Here is a 22,243-nt window from a genome sequence, read left to right on the forward strand (position 1 = left end):
TCCGATTGACTTTTATAGTTATAAGAAATAATTTCACAACAGAAAAATGTACAAAGCACCTTCAAACATATCAACAAATACCAATGTTGTATTTTAGGGCAACATTTGGTGCTGTGTGCCTCACGTCAGCAATGCACCCCCTCCCCACAAATTACACAAAATGTGGCCCCGAGTTTAGGCCCTTGACAAAAAAGCCAACTGTGCTCTTTATCAAAATAGTTTATTTAGAAGGCTTTTGTCACAAAAGCAGAATTTTGTGTCTCTAAATGTCCCCGTTACAACCTCGCTCTCCCCTAACTAGAAACGACACAAATTAAAACATTGGTTTATAACTTGAGAAGAGCTAACAAGAAAATAAAATGCTGTAGATTTATGTTAAAAAAAACCAAAACAAACATTATCACTGTTGTGTATAATTCTCTAGAGAGCACCTGATGACTTGCTTGTATTGTACAAGTGGTGACAGTGTCAAAAAGTTAGTTTACTATACTGTACAAGCTGTAGCATCACTTTCAATGGCGCACTAGAGACGTGCAATGGATTGTTCCGAAGGAATAAGAAGTCCTGCAGACCGGGTTCACTTAAACGCATCATACAGAAAACAAAAGAAGAAAATTGACAGGGGTAGTCAAATTTATAGCCTAAATATGTAGAAATCTGCAAGTCATCAGGTGGACAACATAGATATTATTCTCTTTTTTTCCCCACTGACAGACCAGCGTGATCAAGCACACTTTCTCTTTCGGAAATGTCAATAGAGAAATTCCTGCCTTCTTCCCAGCATGCCTGTGTTCCGTAGTGTTTGTCAACCACGAGCAACTCAGCAGAATGTGGGCATAAGGGAGTGAAAAAACTCTTATGGAGGCCGCTTGTTCACTTACACCATGTACACAAGAACCATACAGGATTTGTGCATGTCCATTGGAGGCAGCAGACTAAAGCAGGAGTCACTGGGGAAAAAGAGTTCCGACCTCCAAAGTTGCCTCGGTTCTCGATGGCGTGCAGTCGGGGCGGCCGGATGAACAAGGCGAGGGAGTTCGCTCGTGCTTATTTGCCGGGGATCTTTGCTCTTTTACGAGCAATGGCATCTTCTACGGCCTTCAGCTGTTTCAGGAGCTCCTCGCGGCGAGACAGTGTGTTGCTGGGTTTGCTGGAACCGGCAGCTGGAGCCGAGCCGGGAGCTTCAGGTTTACCAGACTGCACCGCAGGGCCTTTTCCAGATGATTTTGGGGGCGGTGACAGGGGACGTTTTCTGCAAAACAACAACAATTATTCATAAGCAAAATTCCCGCATTGAGAGCTAATCAAATGGTATAATCATAATAACAACAATCATAATAATCATACACTACTTGGCAGCAAACAGAAGAACACAGTTATTCAGTCTCGCTGTTAGTGGCCTCATGACATTCATTCATTCATTCATTTTCTGTCGCTTTTCCTCACAAGGGTCACGGGGGTGCTGGAGCCTATCCCAGCTGGCCGCATGACATTAATAATAAAATAATAAATTTTATTTGTGTAGCGCTTTTCAGAGTACTCAAAGACGCTTTACAGTAGAGAAAAAAGAAATAAAAATAGAGTAAAAGATGCACTAAAATACAACATCCACACATTCATTCAGAGCTAAAACAAGGCTAAAAGCGGGGCACAGCAGTCAGGTATAAAAAGTTAGACATTAAAAACGGATTTAAACAGGTGATTTTGAGTTGTTTTTTGAAGGTGGGAAAGTTGGGACAAGCATGGAGTGAATGGGGCAAAGAGTTCCAGAGGGTGGGGGGCAGCGATGGAGAAGGCTCTGTCTCCCCAGGTTCGGAGCTTGATCTTACAGGGGAGTGTGAGGAGGAGGTTCAAAGGGGGATTGTGTGGATGAAGGAGGTCTGTGAGGTATGGGGGTCAGATTGTGGAGAGCTTTAAGGTTTTTAAGGACCGGGGTAATGTGTTCACGGGAGCAGGGGGAGGTGAGGAGTAATATAATGCAGTTTGTTGAGGGTTTTGGATGTTGTACTGTAAAGAATACTGTTTCAGTAGTCGATTCTGGATGTGATAAACGCGTGGATCAGGGATTCAGTGGCAGAGAATGAAAGGGATGACGGAGTCGGGCTATGTTCTTAAGATGAAAAAACATTAGTTACTAGGCTTTACAAGATCAGGGTTTTGGGTGCTGATCACTATTTGTGTGTTTAAATACAGCGATAACTGATCCCATCACATAAGGGAACAATAGCCATGTTTACATGGACCCAAATATCCCAATTCAATTCGGGTTATTTGCTCAAACAGAAAGAATCTAACCTCATTCCGAAAAAAAAGTGCCAATCCGAATGAATATATAATCGGATTCACAGGGGTGGAATATTCCTTTCCCCAATCCGATTGAGGTATCTTGTACCCGCTCAATTGGAAAGTTGTCATGGTGTGTTCTTCTTCGTGGTGTTTTTCTTCTTCTGTTGTTTATTAGCTGTTGGCAAGCAGCTTTCGTGTGCATTAGCGCCATCTGTGGAACAGAATCTAAACCCTTCTATACGCCATTCACAAGTCCAGTTTTATTAAAAAAAGAAAATACATATCTATATAAACATGTGCCGAGCTTAATTAGAAAATATTGAACTTTATCTTTTCCTGTTCCCGGGTGCGTTCTTTCAGCGAATGCTGAGATATGACGTAACACGCAGCTCGAGATGTTCTTCGATTTAAAAAAATGGAGGCAAGCAATCGGCACTGGACTGCTGCGGAAAGTTTGTTTTTGATTCCAACTAAATTTCAAGACTGGACGAAGGAAAAACTGGCAATACGGAGTTATTCCAACAAGTGAAAGAAAAACTAGAGGAAGTCGGTATCACGTGATGTTGGTGTTTACGTTTTACTGCGCATGCCCCATTGACTATTCTGGTTGATTATAGCGGCGCATGTAGACACGCGATTGGAATATTCCTTTCCATGTATACCATTGCTTTCGGAAAGAGAAAACCTCCTCATGTAAACGTGGCTAATGTGAATCTGCTTATTCACCGCATATATGTTTGAGTATCAACATAATGGAATATTCATACATTCATTCATAATGCCTTGAAAACTGAATTACGTCAGCAAATAGAGTGAATCACTCCGCTGTGGCAGGTTCCTCATTTAGACCAAACATTTGAGCCCAGAGCAAACATACCTGCTGCTGATAAGCATGACGTATATGCAGGGTGCTAAATAACTATGAAATTTCCACACTTCTCGTAGAACAGTCATTCCCGACTACGTCCATGTATGCAGCGTAACGGCTTACATAATCCTAGTCCTACTGAAGCGCTGACAGTGTCACTAACCTGTCGCCCTGGGGGGGCATTGGTCGCGCTGCTTGGCCTCTGTGTCGATCCATTCGAGGGGATAGTGGGGGTCGTCCTGGTATCCTCTTATCACGAGCTGAAAAGAGGTTGGGGAAAGGGTTACACGATTTGTGGCCATAAAACCTTACTCAGGTTGAAAATAGGTGTATCATTCATGTATTTGCCATCTGCACAGTGTGGCCAACTTGCAGGTTTTCTCGCTAAATCTGGTGCCTTTTCCAAACCATTTGGGCAACTAATGTTCTGAAAAGACAACTATAGGGACCGGTAGTTGGAGACCTAAAAGTGAGAGGTCCATAGGTCCATCCCGCCTCACAACATTCCGGCTCCAGATGCACTCTACCTCTCCCAGAGTCACCACTTGGACAATTAGTATGACATTACAGAGAACATACTAACTCCTTATTTCTAAAATCACAAATACTTCAACTTGCTGATATAGTTCATCTTCAAACAGCTCAAATAATGCATAAGGCTAAAAATAACCAATGACCTAAAAATGTCATCCAATACTTCTCTACAAGAGAGGAGAAATATGATCTCAGGGAAGAACTACATTTGAAACACTTATATGCTGGGACTACGTTAAAAAGCCATAGCATTTCAGTATGTGGAATCAAACTATGGAATGGATTGAGTAAGGAACTCAAACAATGCACAATGATGAGCCAATTCAAGAAACAATACAAGCAGTTGATGTTTGCTAAATACAAGGATGAAGAGTCTTGAACCAGTCATGATGTGCTATATATATCACTATATTGACACTTACTATGGTACCCGTTATGTCATTGGATGGTCATATCACCGAGTACTTCGGTACGTGACAAAAAAAAACTTAAAGTATATAAGGAAAGCAGGAAGTGAACAAATGTAACAGTTACTGATTGTAAAAGTACCAGATGGAGGGGTAGGATTTAATAAGCTTTGCTTCTTCCTACTCCTTTTGGACATGTGGAACTGTGAACTGATTATGTGATGCATTCAATTGTATGTGTCTAATGTCTGCTCAAATGAAATAAAGCCATTACCATTACCGTATTTCCTCTCCTTAGGTCTTTAAAAAAAAAAAAGACCAAACTCGGCGAAGGCAGCTACAACAAGGAAAGTTGACGACCTCCCCGCCTCTCGCCTCAGGGGACTGATAAGAAAACATTGATTTGTATATAAACGCCTACATTAAACTTCCGTCTTTTAGGGGCTTTGCTAAACAATCTTGACAGCCCTCAGGCTACACCTGTGGGTTAGCTATAGTGTAAATACAAATGTAACCTTGTTCAAATGCCACGTTTTGTGGTGTAAAAAACAAAAAACACCTGTAATGAGAACTAATGGCTAACTTGTGTCCCTTCTTTAAATGGAGATGTGGCCATGTACAGAATTAGCAAAATGTCCAAAAGAATTCCCCAGACATTTAATATACAGTGGGTGGGGTTGGAGGTGGGGACTATTATTTGATCCCCTGTTGATTCTGTAAGTTGATACCTTACAAAGACAGGGAAAATCCAATTTTTTGTATGTTTCTTTGAACAAAGAGAGAGATGATGCAATATCAACAAAACCAGAAAAACATTAAATAAAAGGTTATAAATTATATTATTATAATTAAATTATTTAAATTATATTATTTATTAAATTATGTTTATTATTTTTTAAGTATTATTACTTATAATTATAAAATTATTTAAATTAAGTTATATCAGACAGAGACAGGAAGTGAACAAATATAACAGTTACTGATTGTAAAAGTACCAGATGGAGGGGTAGGATTTAATAAGCTTTGCTTCTTCCTACTCCTTTTGGACATGTGGAACTGTGAACTGATTATGTGATGCATTCAATTGTAATCTGATGCATGTTCAAATTAAATTAAACCATTACCATTTTTTTAAGTGGTGTAATAAAATCAAAAGCTATTCATATTTTTAGTTTGCGAAGAAACAATATCAATAAAATGCTGGGTTTGTTCAAAATGCAGCAGTCTATTGTGTTTACATAAAACAAAACGGAAAGGAAAAATGTAGCGTTCATCGTATGGCTTGACGATCTTCAGCCAGTGATGGTCAAACACTAAAAAAATGTTGGGAGTTAAATTCAAAATTTTGGAAAAGTTCAATATTTCCTGGGCATCAATTTTGTACAGGAGGAAGATGAAATAAAAATGAGCCAGAAAAGACACAAAGATTCTGGACTGGATCAACGACTGCACATGAAAGCCTGTACTAATCTGATCTGTACCGAGTGCTGGAAAAATAACTCTTCATTATTGTCCAACTGTGGATATTGTAGCTAATATTTTATTTTTGGTATGTCAATGGTTAATGATGTGATAGGAAAACATGTGTGAAATGCACTCTTGTATGCTGTCCAACCAAGAACAAACCTGTTAATTAATTAGGTGTGGGAGGAGTTAATACGCTGGTGTGCTGAATGGTAATTATAAATAAATGCCCGCAGCTTGTTGCTATGAGTGTACTGCGTGCATTTGTTTTGTTGTCCTCCAGCGTTTCCAAAGCTTGTCAACATGACCACACCCACCAGGATGCAGGGTGGTCCACAATAATGAGCTCGACCCAAACGAGCCTGTGGAAACTGAACTTTACAATGTTACTCACCTCTGTCTGGAGACATGGCCATTCTCTTGCTGAGGGGGGAACCGGGTCGGTTGTCGGAGGGGAGGTACCTCTTTCTACTGCCCTTATCGCCCTGTTGTGGGAAAGCCACCACATTGAAATAAACCATAACGGATAAAATGGCAATATCGAGAATCTGTACAACTAACCTTATTTAGAAGCGTGAGTTTGATATCTTTATGGGAACCTGAGCCTCCATAGTTTCCAGGGGGCGGCATAGTCCCACCAAGGTGGTGTGCAGGATGGTGTGTAGGGTGATGTGCAGGGTGGTGTGCAGGGTGGTGTGCAGGGTGACCACCTCTACTTCCTGGAACTGGCCTGGACATTGGGTTGCCTCCTCTCGGTGGACCAAGAGATGGGTTCCCCTTTCTGCGATCTTCTCTTAAGGGTTCATCTTTCTTTAAGGGTCTCTCTGTGGTAACGGAGAACATGAGAGCTGATGAAACTTTTTTTTTTTTTTTTTTAAATCAGCTTGTTTAGTGTGACTGCATGTGTTGGATTCCACCTGCACACTGATTCCTGTTTTTGTCTCGGTTCTGTGGAGGTCGCTCCCGGGGCGGCGCCCCTCTCTCTTTACGAGGGTGACCTGGTGTGGGGGAACGAGTGCTGGCTGAAGACACCGGGCTTGCTAGGTCGGCATACATGTCCTCAGAGTCCGCACTGCGCACGGAACTGCTGCTTGAAGATGCTGACGACACAGATGACACACTGCTCACACTCAGAGACCTGCAGTAAGAAGGAAACAGGTTAGCAATACCCGCATCACAGTGGTGTGGAAATGACAAGCATCCAGGGCTCCACACCAACGTTTTTAAGCACAGTGGCCCCGAATAAACTTTTTAGAAGCGCTAGCAGAAAATTTAGGCGAGACACCAAAATCAACTGGCAAAGTAAATACATTTCCTCTCATTTTCACTGCATTACTTATAAATACTTGAACAATATATGACAACCGTCCTCTCTAATCACCCTGTTTCTGTCCCTATCTTCTGGAAGGCCTCATTAGGGGCATCAGGTACACACCAACGTCAGTCTGGAGCCCGGGCATTTGCGCATTGCTCAACTCGGGCACATTGCAGGAAAACACTTCCATTTGTCACATCTCAAATAATCTTACCTGGACTTTCTGGAAGGTTTCCCAACAGCAAGCCCATGGAAGCAAGAGAGATTAGAAAATTAATTAAAAAACAAAAATAGTCAAACAGAGAACATCGTAGATATATATATACACCGTATTTGCCGGACTATAAGTTGCACTTTTTTTCATAAGTTGGCTGTTCCTGCGATTTATAAATGAAAAACATAAACACTGGACACCTTTTTATGTTTATGTTTATTTTTCGTGTAGCTGTACCATTATGTTAGCATATATTAAACCTATTCAGCCTGTTCTCTATTCTTTTATTGTTATAACTTGCCTTTCAAGAGGACGTAATGTTGGTTTTGGTCATAAAATTACCCACAAAAATGCGACTTATACTCCAGTGCGACATAGTTTTTCCAGTTTTTTTCTACCTAATTATGCATTTTTGGCCTTGTGCGACTTATAGTCCAGAAAATACGGTATATTTTTTAAACGTTCAAAACGTTTGCAACTCAAATGAATCGGCAGTCATGTATGTTGTCACTTGTTACCACTGTTAAGTGTGGTCTTTCTTGTGATCACATTTGGATGATAGGATCAGAACAGGAAGACAGGTGACAGTAAAGCAGTGTTTACACTGCACTTATTTAGTTATTTTAGTTTGGTAAACTATTAACCCATGAATCAGTTATTTTATATTTATTATTATTTTTTATGTGTGTGACAATTTACTGTAACTACCAACATATTTCACCACATACAGCCTTATCATTTTCCTATGTATATAAAATTGTCAAAGAGTACATTTCAATACATTTGTACACAGGAAGTGTACAAATGTATTGACAGTGTGAAATGTATGGGGATAGGATTAAATAAGCTTCTTCCTACTCCTTTTAGGACATGTGGAAGTGTGAATTGTATTCCAATGCAACTTGCATGCATGTTCAAAATAAATTAAACCAAAGTGTTCATGTACCTCGATTTTCTGGATCCGGAACGTGAATGTGACAGGGAATTTGAAGAAGACCTGGATCTGGAGCTTGAACCAGAGTAACTGCTACCACTTCCACTAACACTCCCGCTTACTGTCCGCCTAAAGGCAAGAAGGAACAGTCAAGAAAAAAATGGGGAACATGGCGAATGGGAGGAGGGGACCTTGGACACCGGGGTCCTGAAGTCATTAGGCTTACATTAGCTCTATTACTGTAATCATTCATTGTTAGGTAAAACATTACTGCACTTTATATTATCGCATGTTACAAGAAAGAAAACAGGCCTACAAAATCAGATCTGTGTCAAGACATTTTTGTTTTGTTAAGATTCAATCGATGTAGTTGCTCCCATTGCCAAAAAGTGCTGCTTTTATCTGCGTAATGTGAGTGTGATGCACTCGGGAAGTGACGCAAATGAGCATCAACACCAAGTCACACATGAGTGAATGCTACTGAAATAAACATGGGATCTCCTGGCACGTTTGTCAACACTAAGTAAAACTAACTATTTTGCGTAGGCTACTGACAAAGAGGGCAAGAATTTTAGCGATGGCAGTTCGTTGGAATCTTGCTGCAATGTTTGCCAGGGAAGTGGGGGTGGATGTCAGAGCAAGGAGTGGTGGGGCAGCCATCTCTGACTGAGTGGGGGTGGAGTGAGAGCTGGTGGTTTTCGGGTGGGGAAGGTGACAAAAGGTGGGCAAAAACTACGGCCCGGGGGCCACATGCAGCCCACCAAGCGTTTGAATTCGGGCCGCCAGTTGCTTTCTAAGTATTTCAACTTTTAACATACAAACTGGCAACATGACTTGAAAGTCGGACGTCTTATTTAGTAAAAAAAAAAACAAAAAAAACAACAAAACTGTAAAATTCAATTACATAATTTGATGTGGTCTGATGTTTAAAGTGCTCCTGAAAAAAGGGACATGAAAACACACAGCTGATAGTATATATTTTTAAAGATAAAATTAGACAAATGATTCAAGGAAAACTACAAGCATAAAATAGTGGGTGTGTGTAAAATATATGTTCTGGCCGCCCGGACAATTTTGTTAACTCAACGCGGCCCACGAGTCAAAATATTTGCCCACACCTGGTCTTGCCAACCCATGTTTTCCCTAGTCCAGAAGACTCTCTACAAAGAAGCATAACTAGCTAACTTATATAGAAATGTATATATAACTTTTGGTCATTTAATTTTCTTTTCAAGAGCAATAAATACATCTAACAGTTGGATTTTAATTGGATATTTCATAACAAAAAAAAAAACAACAACAAATGCAACACTTGGGCCAATTTGGCGCAATGCTTTCAAAATATAACTTAATTACACCACACACCTGTGCGCCCGTGGCTCTGGAGGCTGAAATGTCTTTGGAGCCCTACTCAGAAACAAACATTATTAAAATTGTACAGCTCTGGTGTGGTCACTTGGGTATGCAGTATAATGAAAAATATGCAAGTTTGATGCAGCTGGCTCCAACATTGTTCTGAAGAACATACTGTACAAGCATTACATTTAGGGAGATTTTAAGCTTTAAAATTATATCATTTTGCATGTAGGGCAGTGACAAAATCCTTTGGCTTTGGATTCCTATTGGCTTCAAATTGAAACTATCCACACTTACCTCCGAGGAGGATGCTGTTGCCGCTCTTTCTGTCTTCCTTCCCTCTGGTTGGGAGGTTTAACAGGTTCCCGTGAAGGAAGATGTCTACCCATTCCACCACTTCCACCAATAACCAACCCTCCGGACTCCCGAAGACTGATGGGAGGCTTTCCACCCTCTGCCAAGGGCTTTACAGGCTTGCCAACTGCTCCACTAGGTGGCGGACTCTGGGGTTTCTTTATGGGAGGCTTATCCCTGCGTGGAGGCGGCGCAGTAGCTTGCTTTAATGGCAATCTAAGATTATGAGAAATTCAGATCTTTAAAACATGCTGCACATGGCTGACAAGTACAATGATTGGTCAAACATAGAGAGGTTTTGTTTGTTAATATGTTTTTAAGAATTGAATTACAATGTGAACACAAAGGAAGGCAATGAAGTGAGCGGATCAGTTACGAAAAGCACAGTTTTATGTGGCTTTATGTGTTATGTATATTCATTAAATATACTGCCACGTTTGTAGGACGACACCTTCAGTATCACGGGAGCACCTTAGCGATGGACAACTTGAAGGGGAAATACGCTAGGGCTGGGAAATAATATCTTCAGCTCATTATTGCCAAGAATACTGGACGTCTTAAGCTGTATGATGTCATAGTTCAGGGTTTCCAGAGTAAAACAGTAAAATAAAAGCTGCCACACCTCGGAAATTATTATTTTTTTATATGAAAAAAATGTTAAGTAATATATTGTACGAATGGACATACATGTGATATCAATATGGTGTTTGTAATGGGAGTGTGGGTCATATCACAGTCAGCTGACATTAAGCCCCCTCCTCGCTCTTGTGCTCTGACAGCAAAAAAAAAAAGTGGAGACCAGATATTGGCAGCCACACACAGATAATGGAAAACATGCACTGTTGTGGCCTGTCTGCCCGATTGGGACAGTTACGGAGAGGAAGAAAAGGCAGAGAAAAAGCTATTTAAAGTCATTTAATGCATTTGTTGTTTAAGCCTGTGAAAACAACCCCAATGTTGACATTATTATCCCATGCAGCATGAAAAAAATCATAGGGGAAACCCTATTATCTCATGAATGTTGAAAATGTTCGCTACATCTACTTGATGCAAAGATTGAAAAAGTTGATAATGATAAAAAGAATGTTGTCCTAATCAAAATTCAGCTGTTACGGGGAATAATAACCAGGCACTGGGGTAATAATAAAAGGAAAAAAATAATCAGGCAACTGGTAAGTATGATTTGAACAAAATTATTTACCCTTTAGCAAGCACGGGAGGAAGGTCTGGCTTGTTTTTGGCATTCCTTGGTGCAGCTGGAGTCGGCGAGGGAGATGTGGAGAATGATCTTGACCTGATTCAAAAAAAAAAAAAAAAATTAAATTTGGGACACAAGCTTATGATCTGAGAGGACACAATTATGCTTTTATATTCTTTTAGATTGCTGACGTAGAAATGTTTTGTCAGGTTCTTGCCTGGCTCCAGAAGTTTGTTGGGCAAACTCTTGTGCATGATGAAGTGCAGGTAGAGTTACCTCCTGACAGTATTGGACAGTAGGGGGGCTAGGGGGAAGTATCCGGCTCATCCCTACTATCCATCTAACACTGACTGCTGACAAATCGACGACCGGATGTACAAGAGTTGTTGTTGTTTATGATGGGTCCTAACCAACATTTAGGTGCATACCGCCACCTACTGAACAAGAATATAGACGCATTGTGCACATGCACGCTTCATCATAGAGGGTTGCACGGATGTAGACATGCTCTGCACATCCCGGTTGTCACAATCTTACATCATAGAAAACATACAAAGAAATGGATATGATGCAGTTTTCAAGTTAAAGACAAGAAAACATGGCTGCTCTGTGGAAGCTTAGCATTAATGTACAGTATGGTGAGAAATTGGAGACGGCAACATGAAAAGCTGACGCTGCAGTTTATAGTTCCAGGTATGTCTTATAAATGTACAAACCTTTTTTTTCCTCTCTAGATTTAGTGGGTGCAGCTTACAAGCCAGTTAAATTATGGTAGTCAAAGATTGTGCGTGGATTTTAACAGGTTTGCAAGTTTAAAAACTGTAATAAACAACAAAATACCCACTATAAGCGAGATACAAGTAGTGGAAACACAAACACACCTAGAGCGGCTCCCACTGAACGAGCTGCGATGGGAAGAGTGGCTGGAGTAGGAGCTGAATGAGGAGGAGCGGCTGCGGGAACGAGATGACCCAGAGCCTGTGTAGGATGATGAGTGAGATGAAGACCTGCAACACAGAATATTGATAGTAGACACCCACAATTAATGAAATGCCTATTAAAAATATACATACAGTATAAAGTCAATACTAAATAGATCCACAACTCTAAACATCAAAACGTTACACAATAAGGAGCGCGAGATCATTCATTGTAAATGGCCAAAAATAAATTAGTGATTTCCACATTTCAAAGTCATTTGGTGGACAACCTTTTATCATAAATACACCAATTTCCTACCTCGAAGAGTTTGACAGAGAAACAGAAGAACCCGAATGCCTATTTCTCCGACGACCTCGTGGTGGGGAACCCAGTCCAGCTCTTCTCCGGGGGGATTTTGATCGACGCCAAGGGTCCTTCCATTCATCTGGTTGTCTCATTACTGGAACAAGATCTTTCTTTGTGGGGGGTTCCAATGGTCTGCTGAAAAGGTGTAAGACATCTAGTTAGGTGCAGAATTATCTGGAAAGTCACAGAAATAAATAAAAAACCAAGTGTAGACTCCAACTGTCATTTTAAAATACATCATATGGCATTTACCATTTAGAAAATGCGCAGAGATGGTTTGCGCTAATTAACACGGAAACAGCCAATTTGATATCTTCCATTCTGTTTATAGAAGTCCTATTGCAGGCAAGTTACAAAAGACTTGGCTCATAAGCTTGAAAAAAATAACCACTCAGCGAATGGCACTTTATCTACAATCCCTATGTGTGTCACACCAACACATCACTGCAAAACTGTTTATTTTTAGCTATTACGTCCATTTTGGAGTTTGGAGTAAATCTCGTCTTCAGGAGTTGTGCAATATGGTGTGAAAGCCAGCAGCAGAGTAATTTTACAAATATGAGCATATGTATGTCAGACGCATGTCATACTGGCTGCCCTGTACAGTATATCAATGAAGTCATAAATGGCATAGTTAGGATGGATGATTGGCCTTTTTTTTTTAATGCAATGCAAAGGTGACAGTCCGCCTCCCATGCAGCTCACCACCACGGCTTCAAAAATATCTGAGGGGAAACCCCAGTGCTTATTTTTTCCAGTGAGAGAACAGATAAAGCAGCATATCTTGCCTTTGCCAAAAATAATCAGTCTTGAGGGGACAACATTAATTAGTTTTTACAAAACAGAGTGATTTCATCCAATATCCAAAGGACACAGAGGTTTCTTGATTTCAGTTTAAGAGAAACTACTCAAATATCTGACTTTATTTTCGGGTAAAGATTTCAACAAGCGTGAATGTAAATATTGACCGGAGGAAATGAAAACGTAAGGGGTAATTCCCCACTGTTGGATTTCAGATTTGAGTATTCAATGAAAGCGATACAATTTTTTTTTTTTTAAATATTTTGTTTGCCTACTACAATATCCTTCAAACTAAATAATGAACCCAAAACGAGGAAGAATTAATTAGGCAAGTGGACGAGATTGTGTCATGCTCAATGACTTCTTGTACATGACAAATTCCACAGGGGTGATTGAAAGCACAAACAGATGACTCAACTTAATAGCACACTAGCGCTAAAAATAGAATCTTCCGAGCTATTTTTAGCCCCAAAGTAATTAACAGCGCATTTAGTCGTTCAGGGCTTGTGAAATGAAATAATTGATTGACAGGTAACAAGGATGTGTTCAATGTAGTCGATGTTGTCTGTGCATCCATGGTTACCCTTGAATTGTTTTTCCCGCTTTAATTTACAATCAATCACGAATCAATCTTGAAAGACAAAAGTGTAAAATATATTTTTGTAGTATCAAGTTGGTTCCATTTCCTTTTAATTTTACACAAATGCGGAAATGACAAAAAAAAAAAGTCCACATAGTTCTGTGTTTAAAGTCTTTCAAAGTAGACCTCCTGACTATTTTTCTTTACTGGAAGAGGCAAAATAGCTCTTTTGATGCTAAAGGTTGCTGATCCATAGCCTAAGGAAATGGACAAGTCACACATGGGGCATACACAGTTATACTTATCACAACTAAAAAAGTAATAAAATATTAAAGACAAGAATCAAACAATGAATGGGGTCAAATTGAAGAATCAGTTTAGGGTCTTTCAACTGGCTCGACTTCACCTACAAAATAGCCCGTCAATGTCGCTATATTACCCAGCAAAAATCTAAACAAAACATAAGTTTATATAAAAACGTCTGCTCTCAAAACTAATATAAAACAGAACAATTTTTTAAATTAGAATTTAATCATATATTGTTTATTTCCATCAAACGCCTCTCCCCATTTAGACATCTGTAAAAGATTACAAGGGTTGGACATATTTTGCAGTGCTTATGTATATGAAGGTGAGAAGTCAATCATTGAAATTTGACTTACTTAGGTGGCAGAATTAAAGGTGACTGTGGTTTGAGTTTGTTTTCATCTTTCTTCTCTCGGATGTCTCGAGGAGGACGCATCTTCGGCCTCTCCTTGTCATCGCGCTTCATCCTGTCTCTCTCCCACTCCTCTTTCCGCCTCAATCTCTCCTTCTCCCTCTCTCGCTCTCTCTCCCGCTCTCGTTCCCTCTGTCGGCGCTCCCTCTCACGGTGATCTCTCTCCCGTTCTCGATCTCGGTGCCGCTCTCGAGGGTCCCTTTCTCGTTCACGCTCCTGTGAGATTCATTGATAGAATAAACATGTTAATCAATAGCAGGACACCCCGGTATACCCAAGCGCATTTGTGGTTCAACAACAGTAATCTCATTTCTTTCTAGGGTTATTGTCTTTATTAAGTATAAATGTGGTACATTGCTTCACACTTGCTGCCTCAGTGTACGAATCAAGTGTCCAACTGAGTCCAAACAATGCAGCCATGGGTGTTTTTTTGGGTGACGAACGAATACCTACACAATTACATGCCCACATGCACCATAGACTATAATGCAATTGTTCCGACTGCAGTGCAAAAGTCTGCACTCTAAGTATGAATGACTTACACTATAATGGTAAGGAAGAGGGGCTTCTGTATACTGCACTCTGAAGTTTTCATACTGCCCACCTCGCCATAGGGCCTCCATTTCATAATCATAGTACGGTTCAGCATATGCATCACTGCAGAGCAAACAGCAAAAACGTTAAGAAAATCAACAGGAACATTTACTTCAGACTTTAAGGTTCAATTGTGGCTCAAGCCTTCTGGTGTGGGATGATGAAGGTTTATGCAGTGTCAGGACTTACCCATATATTGGCTCACGTAAGTCCATTTCACTGAAAGAACAATTCATAAATTAATAAATTAAAAAGTGTCATTGTTTACCTGACTTTAACTGTACTTCAATGTGCTCCTCATTGAGATTAATTTTAACATCTTTGTCACATCTCATCATTTAAAAATACATCAATCATGTTTGGAAAAGGAAAATATATTAGCCAATATACAACCATGATCTTGGCGATATTAAATTACACTTTAAACATGCATAATTGTTACATGTGAAGGACCAGAGCATTCTGATTTCTAATGCGAAAAATTGTGGTAGATATGTGTAAGCCATACTCTCTGATGATGCGATAGCTGCGTTCCCTGAAGAAATCATTTTCTTTGTCAAATTCCCTCTCATCCTCTCCAATAGTCACATTAAAACGCTTCTCCTCAAAGTCTGGCTCCTGCTCCTTACGGATGGTGGCCTTCTTCAACATCTACAAGGACACACAAAAAAACATATTTGCCAAAACTGTAACATCTGTAAAGTATAAAATGTAATGTAAGTGAAAGCAGTTGAGTCAAAATTTATGTTCACACTTGTGCTTAACTGGATCAAACCTTTGGTCAAGTGTGAACACAAGTTCACTTGATTTGAGCTCAAATATGAACGTGATAATGCAGTGTTAAAACAACAACAACAAGCACACACTAATTACAAATATGTAAGAGAAAAAGCACCACCCTTTTGTCTATGTGGCAGAGTGCTTCTTGCAAATGGGTGCTAATGGGGTCTGAGTGGTATTTTGAATAACCTTTTTGTGAAATCCGATATAAAGATAAAGAAAGATAAAAAAAATAACCAGTGCATTCAAACCAACAGACAGTAGGTCTGGGTGATATGGACCAAAACCCATCTTTCAATATCTAGGTGGCTGGTGACTGGGAAGTCTGACCTTCCGTAACACAATGGAGTTGGGTAAGAGTAGGCGAATGTATGGTTTGATGGACATTTAGGGTCAAAACATGCATGTCACCTGACAGCTCGCAAGTAAACATTTTTCCAGCTGTGTGAGGAAAATACCTCTTTGGCATGCCTGAGGCCTCTCTCCCATGCACTTTCCACAGGAGGTTCGACAGGAGGAGGAGGTGGAGGGAGCTCCTCTACAGCAGGTGCAGCCTGAAAGATGGAAAGACAAATCAAAACTGCTTACTCGCTGGCTGTTAAAAAAAAGATAATTGGGACAATATTTTTTTTCTTTGTTTATTTTATTGTATTAAATGTTTGTTGTTCTACTTGTTAATGTTTTTTATTCTATTTAAACCTCTACTTTGGTTATTTTATTACATTTTCTAGCATTTTATTTGATCTGTACAGCATGATCTGTTTTTAAATGTGCTTTATGACTAAACCTTGACCACTGAAAATGAGTTTTACCAGCACGAAACAATTCAGTGACAGAGTGACATACCCAGGGATTGGTGGGTAGAAGTGGGAGGGGTCCTGCAGGTTGTGCTCCATTTGGTGAAAAGAGGTCCTGTTTACTGATGAGGGAATAGTTCCCTTTGTCATTGACGCCAGGGTGGATAAACCGACAGTTCATACCCCAAGTACAATTTCCTGGTGAAACACAACAGATCTTGTTTGCATGAAAATAGATAGTCATAGTCAGATAGAATATATCCTGATGCAGACACTTGATTTTCATGCCTCTCTGTTTAATATATTTTCAACTGATGTTATTGAGTGCAAGTGCATTCAGATTTTCTAACCAATGTTCTTTAAATATTCACAAATTAACTCTCATAATGACAGAAAGCTACCAGGCAAAAACATGGCCAAACATTCCATTCCTACGGTTTCCCGGTGTAAAACATTACACCAACCCCAATTCAACAGCAGTCTGTTTCGCCATCACATACCTTTGATGAAGAACCTGCAAATAGGACGTGGTCTGATCTTCCTATCCGTGGGATCTTTCACCTCTCCCTCCTCCAAATCATCATCCTGTACATGTATACACATAAAACAAAAAAACATCAAAATTCACAGCATACTCTTTCAACCACTTTGGGGGAAAAATGATATGCTTCCCTGCTAATTATTTCTAAGGACACCACCTTACAAAGACATAACCAGTCCAGAATGTTAATTGTAGGTTTATTGTAACAGAGAGATTCATTAAAATGAATTAACCCACGGCTATGAATGAAAAGGAAAAAGAATACTTCATCCTACAGCAAAAACCTGACTTAGTACTTCAAGGAAACACTACTTGTTTCTTGTAGTTGGTCACCAGAGGCCTGCACAAAAAAGCAATTTGCATATGCAGTAGTGCAGGTGATCGAATCTTGCCATTAGGGGCGATGTCAACAGCAGAACACCAATCTCAAATTTGAACAAGTGGATCAGTTGGCAACAACAATCAGTCAGGATGAAGAATATCAGTATTTCCCATACATTCATTTGTGGCTGGCTACCAAAGAAATATCCAACATTATATTTATTTATTATTTTTTTTTAATTTAGCACTATCTGTACACCCTGGCTGACATTTACATTGTAACCATGTGAATGATAAGCAATGATGAGCTTGTCGTTACCAGTCAAATGGCATTGTGCCACTGCATGGTCAATACTAGCAGGGGTCACCAACATGGGACCCGGGCAGCCACCTACAACCACAAGGCACCCAAGAGCCTTGTTTTCATTCATGTTTTTAGTTAATAATGTGGGATACACGAGAAAGAAATGTAGTTTCCAAATTTCATTCTTTCTGTTTACAATTTTTTGTTAGAATTCCGCTTGTTTACATTTTACACTTATTTTACCAGTCTAGAGTGTGTTTAGTTCGTGAGGGAGCGGGTTAGTGTTTGTGATGTGATTCCGCCACGATCACAGCATTTCATTCACATTAAATCAATTTCCATGGGATTCCGCATTTTATTTTTCATCAGCCAATTCCGTGATTCCATTAACACGGTAATCATAGGGCCCTACAAATGAATTTTGAAATACAAAATGCAGATGGACTTTTTGTTGTTGATGTTTTAATATAAGATGCGAGTTGTGGATACCAACATTTTGTTAATGTTCCACTAAAAAAGCATTTGGCCATTTTCATTTTGTAAAAGCAAAAAGGATGGAGACCGCAAAAGCAAAATAGCTTGCATTAGATTCTCTCCCGTTTGCAAGCAATAGCATCAATGAGCTTGACTTCCAACTTCAAACCAATAAATTGAGGGCAGTGAGTGATGTTATGAGATGCAGAGGCTTTGAGGCTTGTGTCACTGGCTGGCAGTACCACATGACCGCTCCAGGTAGTGATTTGTGGCTTTGAGGGGCATTGTGCCCACCAAACAAACAATGAACGCCTCCTGTTTTGCAAAAGTGGAACTGATCAATGCTTCGACACGGTAAATATACAAGTATAGCTGAAATCTATACTTGGAGGCGTTCATGGAGGTGGGCTGTCCACTCCTTGAATGAGCCGCATACTACAATGTACTACAACATGAGGAATCCTAGCTTTAATGAATTTGTGTTGCTGCAGATTGAGGATTTTTTTTTTGGAAGCGCACATCATGTTAAATGCAGAGACTGAACTAAAAAAAAACTAGGAACCGTAAAAATGCAACAAAATGCGTAGTAGTGATTTGTGACACTTACAAAAAAATGCAGACATGTTGGCAGGTTTGCTGAACAAATAAGATACTGTACAAATGCAGTGCAGGACATTATTATGGTGTCGTTGATTGATTGGCTGTGTGATCTTCTCATTGGCTGAGGTTTGGAAACTGGCTAGGCCACTCCAGGACCTTAATTTTGTCCTATTTTTCTAAGTAAGATAATACTGATTCATGTGTTTTGCAGAGCTGCACTTTTAACCATTTCTACTTTTCCTTAATATAAAATATTTCTAACAGAAACATTATTATATTCTTTACCACTGGCATGCATCCAACATATATAAAGCGAGGCGACCAAACCATTAATACTTACATCAATCTCGCCTTCATCAATCTCGCCATCATCCTCTTCTTTCCTCTTGTCCCTGAATGAATCGCGGCGCACTTTGGAGTCTTCGGTCTTTCTAGTTTCCCCATCTTTGGGAGACGGAGGAAGGATAGGTTTCTTCTCATTCTTTAAAATCTTGTCATCACGGTCCTCCTCTTCTAAGGCTTTTGCATCATCTTCCTCATCCTCATGTGTTGGGATGTTGGGCTCCTCTGGGACCTCCTCATCATAATCCAGTTCATGTTCATCCAGCTCTCGAGAAACTGACGCAGAGTCTTCCTTAATCTCTCTCACGACAGCAGCTCTCCCCGCTCGAAGACTCAAAATTTCTTCCTCATCTGCAGGGCTGTTTACCTGTTCATCATCATCCTCCTCCTCCTCCTGCCCCTTAACACCAGTCTCTCCTGACACAGTTCTGCAGTTTCCATATGCCTCCGATACATTTCTGTCTTTCTTAGTGATGATATTCCTGCCTTGTTCTGGCTCGGAGTCTGGAGACTGAGGGGTGTAAATTACTTGATCATCTACGTCCTCTCCTTCCACATCCTCCTCTCCATCCAAGTCACCAGCTTGTGCCCCATCGTCGTCGTCATCATCATCATCATCATCATCCCCTTCCATCAGCACAATGGTCTCATTATCCTGCCCCATTACAGAAGCTTCAGCTACAGGTTCCTCGTCCTCCGGCTCAGAAACAAAATCAGGCACAACCTCATCATCTTCTCCCACTTCCTGTAATGTCAGACCTCCTGCTCTGATTTCCACTGTATCCTCCTCCTCATCCGCATCAGCCAAATCTCCATTCTCTTCATAGAGTATTTCACTGTCTGAGATGACCCTATCCTCTTCCTCCGGAGAATCCAGTAGCTCACTGTCAGAAAGATCCTTCTCCAATGGAGACTGAGGCGACTGGGTAGGGCTTTCAGGCGTATCCATTGTGAGATTTTACTGTAATCAGAGTAACAGAGACAACTTAATATCAACACGCAATTGTCTGTAGTTGAAAATAAAAACATGCCTTAAAATTAACTCTGTCTCTTAACATTTCTTAGCAATGGTGTGAATGGGACACCCAAATGAACCATATCAAACTGACTGTGGCAAATACTTGAAAACTGACTTGGAAAATAACTAATTGAAAATAATATATGCTAAGATTAAAAAAAACTCTGCTGCAATTGGTTGCTGATTATCAACACCACTGTGCTTGTAAAAAAATCATACGAATTGTCGCAAGATCTGCCTTACGCTTAAAGTAAAACCTCCCCTTAGCATTAGCAAGATAGCTGAGTTTTGAGGCGTGAGTCTAAGGCATCTTAAGTCAAACGTACACTACATAGTGACACCATAATATACCTACTTGTATGTACAGTATTAGACAAAACTCCAAAGTACGTAAACACCTGCAGGGTCATTGACTGGTAACCATGCTAATAGCCGGGTCGTGCTAGTCGGCAACAAGGCCCACAACGCGAGGGAGCTAAGACAGCAAGCTAACCATCGATCAATAAGAACTACCTTTCATAAATCATCGAATAACTCGGATATCTTAAATGTCTGCAGTTGCGTCCATAATCACTTAAGCGCCGAGGTTACACTGACAGCATCTGCAGTAATTCACAAACAATGAATTACTGCCCCGAATGTAAGCTAACAGCGTTAGCAACATCCTGCTAACTACTAACAAGCCCTGGCTGCAATTCACCTTGCTGGCCGGAGCTCTTTAAACACTGCGCCGTTGCGTTAACAGCTAGCCTTTCACACTGTACTTGTGTTTGTAATCGATAATTCCTCATGTAGCGTTTAATTAACAGGTATGGTGGAGAAAATAAAACACCCCGCTCCGCACAGCGAGGGTGGCCGTTAGGTGACGTCATAAAGACACGCCGTGGAAACGCAAAAAGACCGCGCCGGAAAATCCAATTCAGAGTTGTTGATACTCTGGTTACTAAGTTTTAATTTTAAATGGCATAGTTAGATTGTGTACGAGTTATAATGAAGTGAATGACAATTGTGTATTTAAAAAGAATCAGGTTGCCAATATTACCAATATTCTGTGGAATTGTGCCTGAATTGACTCATTGTACGGTATGCCGCAGTCGTTTAAAAAATAGAATAGGTTCTGTTCAGTTTAAACGAGCTACCATGTGTAAAATGTTACATGTTGCGAATTTGTCGATATAACAAAGGTACTCGAAGACCTGTCATTTTATTTTTTTCATAAAAGAGCTAAAACAATTGCAAATATCACCCAAAGTATTCCAATGTTTAAACACTTCGTAGTATACCAAGTGGAACCTCGGTTAGAGTTATTAATCTCTTCCGGAAGGTCCGACTCTAACCGAAACATACTCTCACCGAATAAATTGCCCCAAAAAGAAATTATGTAAATCCAATTGGTCCGTTCTAGAAAGCTAAACATATTAACACAAAACAAGGTTTTATAATTTTACAATTACAGCACGTACTGTAGTCGCTAGTTTTATAATAATTCTACACTACCATCAAGTTGTCACTAGATGGCAGTAGTACTCTATTTTTATTTACCGCACAACAAACGAGCTCAAAATGTCAAGTAGAGCTCTTGAAAAAATGGGATGTTGTGTTATGCATCGATATTACACCAGTCACAAATTCTATCAATCAAAATGAGCTAAAAAGGACCAAATCCTTTCTAAGAAACAAAACATGTTTATAAATCTAGCCAATATATCCAATACCTGCTGTTGTATAAAGTTGCTAGTACTTTTACATACGCTTACCTATACCATGGCAGTTTATATTACAGTTAAAAAGCAAAATAATCTCCTATTTTATTGTTGTTATTGTCAACGAGACAATAATAATAATAATATTAATAATGTATTACGCTTGATTGATTTGAAGGTAATTCAATCAAATCATTAATTTAAATGATTTAATTTGTAAAATGTTTATTTTTTAAATAAACAACTCGCTCCCGCTCCACGCCAAACCATCCTGCTTGCTCGACATTCATGTTGTCCTCCAATTTTGGATCAACATTTGCAATAAGACTGTTGCAGTTATGACATTAAATTCCACACCACAACCCTCGATTCCCTCTCTTCAAAACGTATTAAACACACTTTAAATGATAAAAATGATAACTACTCACCACTAATGAATGAAGTTCTGTTATA

General features: G+C 39.8%; 1 protein-coding gene across 4 annotated transcripts; it reads right to left on the minus strand.

The window, feature by feature from the left end:
* Positions 1–206: 206 nt before the first annotated feature.
* On the minus strand, positions 207–20,979 carry zc3h18 (zinc finger CCCH-type containing 18). Of its 4 annotated transcripts, none has more exons than XM_058076131.2 (21): positions 20,788–20,979; positions 19,068–20,030; positions 16,988–17,072; positions 16,537–16,685; positions 16,149–16,244; positions 15,419–15,561; positions 15,100–15,129; positions 14,859–14,973; positions 14,261–14,532; positions 12,170–12,349; positions 11,812–11,937; positions 10,934–11,026; positions 9,676–9,948; positions 9,388–9,429; positions 8,035–8,151; positions 7,089–7,097; positions 6,477–6,697; positions 6,121–6,383; positions 5,954–6,044; positions 3,318–3,414; positions 207–1,252 (listed from the first exon to the last, which is right to left on the minus strand). In XM_058076131.2, exons 2-21 carry the CDS (start codon positions 20,016–20,018, stop codon positions 1,048–1,050), a joined length of 3,558 nt encoding a protein of 1,185 aa, XP_057932114.2. In that variant the 5' UTR covers positions 20,019–20,030; positions 20,788–20,979; the 3' UTR covers positions 207–1,047. The 4 variants fall into 4 exon arrangements, with proteins under 4 accessions (XP_057932114.2, XP_057932112.2, XP_057932113.2 ...); XM_058076129.2 differs by having other exon boundaries at positions 12,170–12,352; positions 20,788–20,978; XM_058076130.2 differs by lacking the exon at positions 20,788–20,979 and adding an exon at positions 20,443–20,758 and having other exon boundaries at positions 12,170–12,352.
* Between the last annotated feature and the right edge of the window lie 1,264 nt (positions 20,980–22,243).

This window comes from Doryrhamphus excisus, linkage group LG1 (assembly GCF_037039965.1).
Source record: "Doryrhamphus excisus strain RoL-2023G ecotype Guam linkage group LG1, RoL_Dexc_Guam_v1.1, whole genome shotgun sequence".
NCBI classification, from domain to species: domain Eukaryota; kingdom Metazoa; phylum Chordata; class Actinopteri; order Syngnathiformes; family Syngnathidae; genus Doryrhamphus; species Doryrhamphus excisus.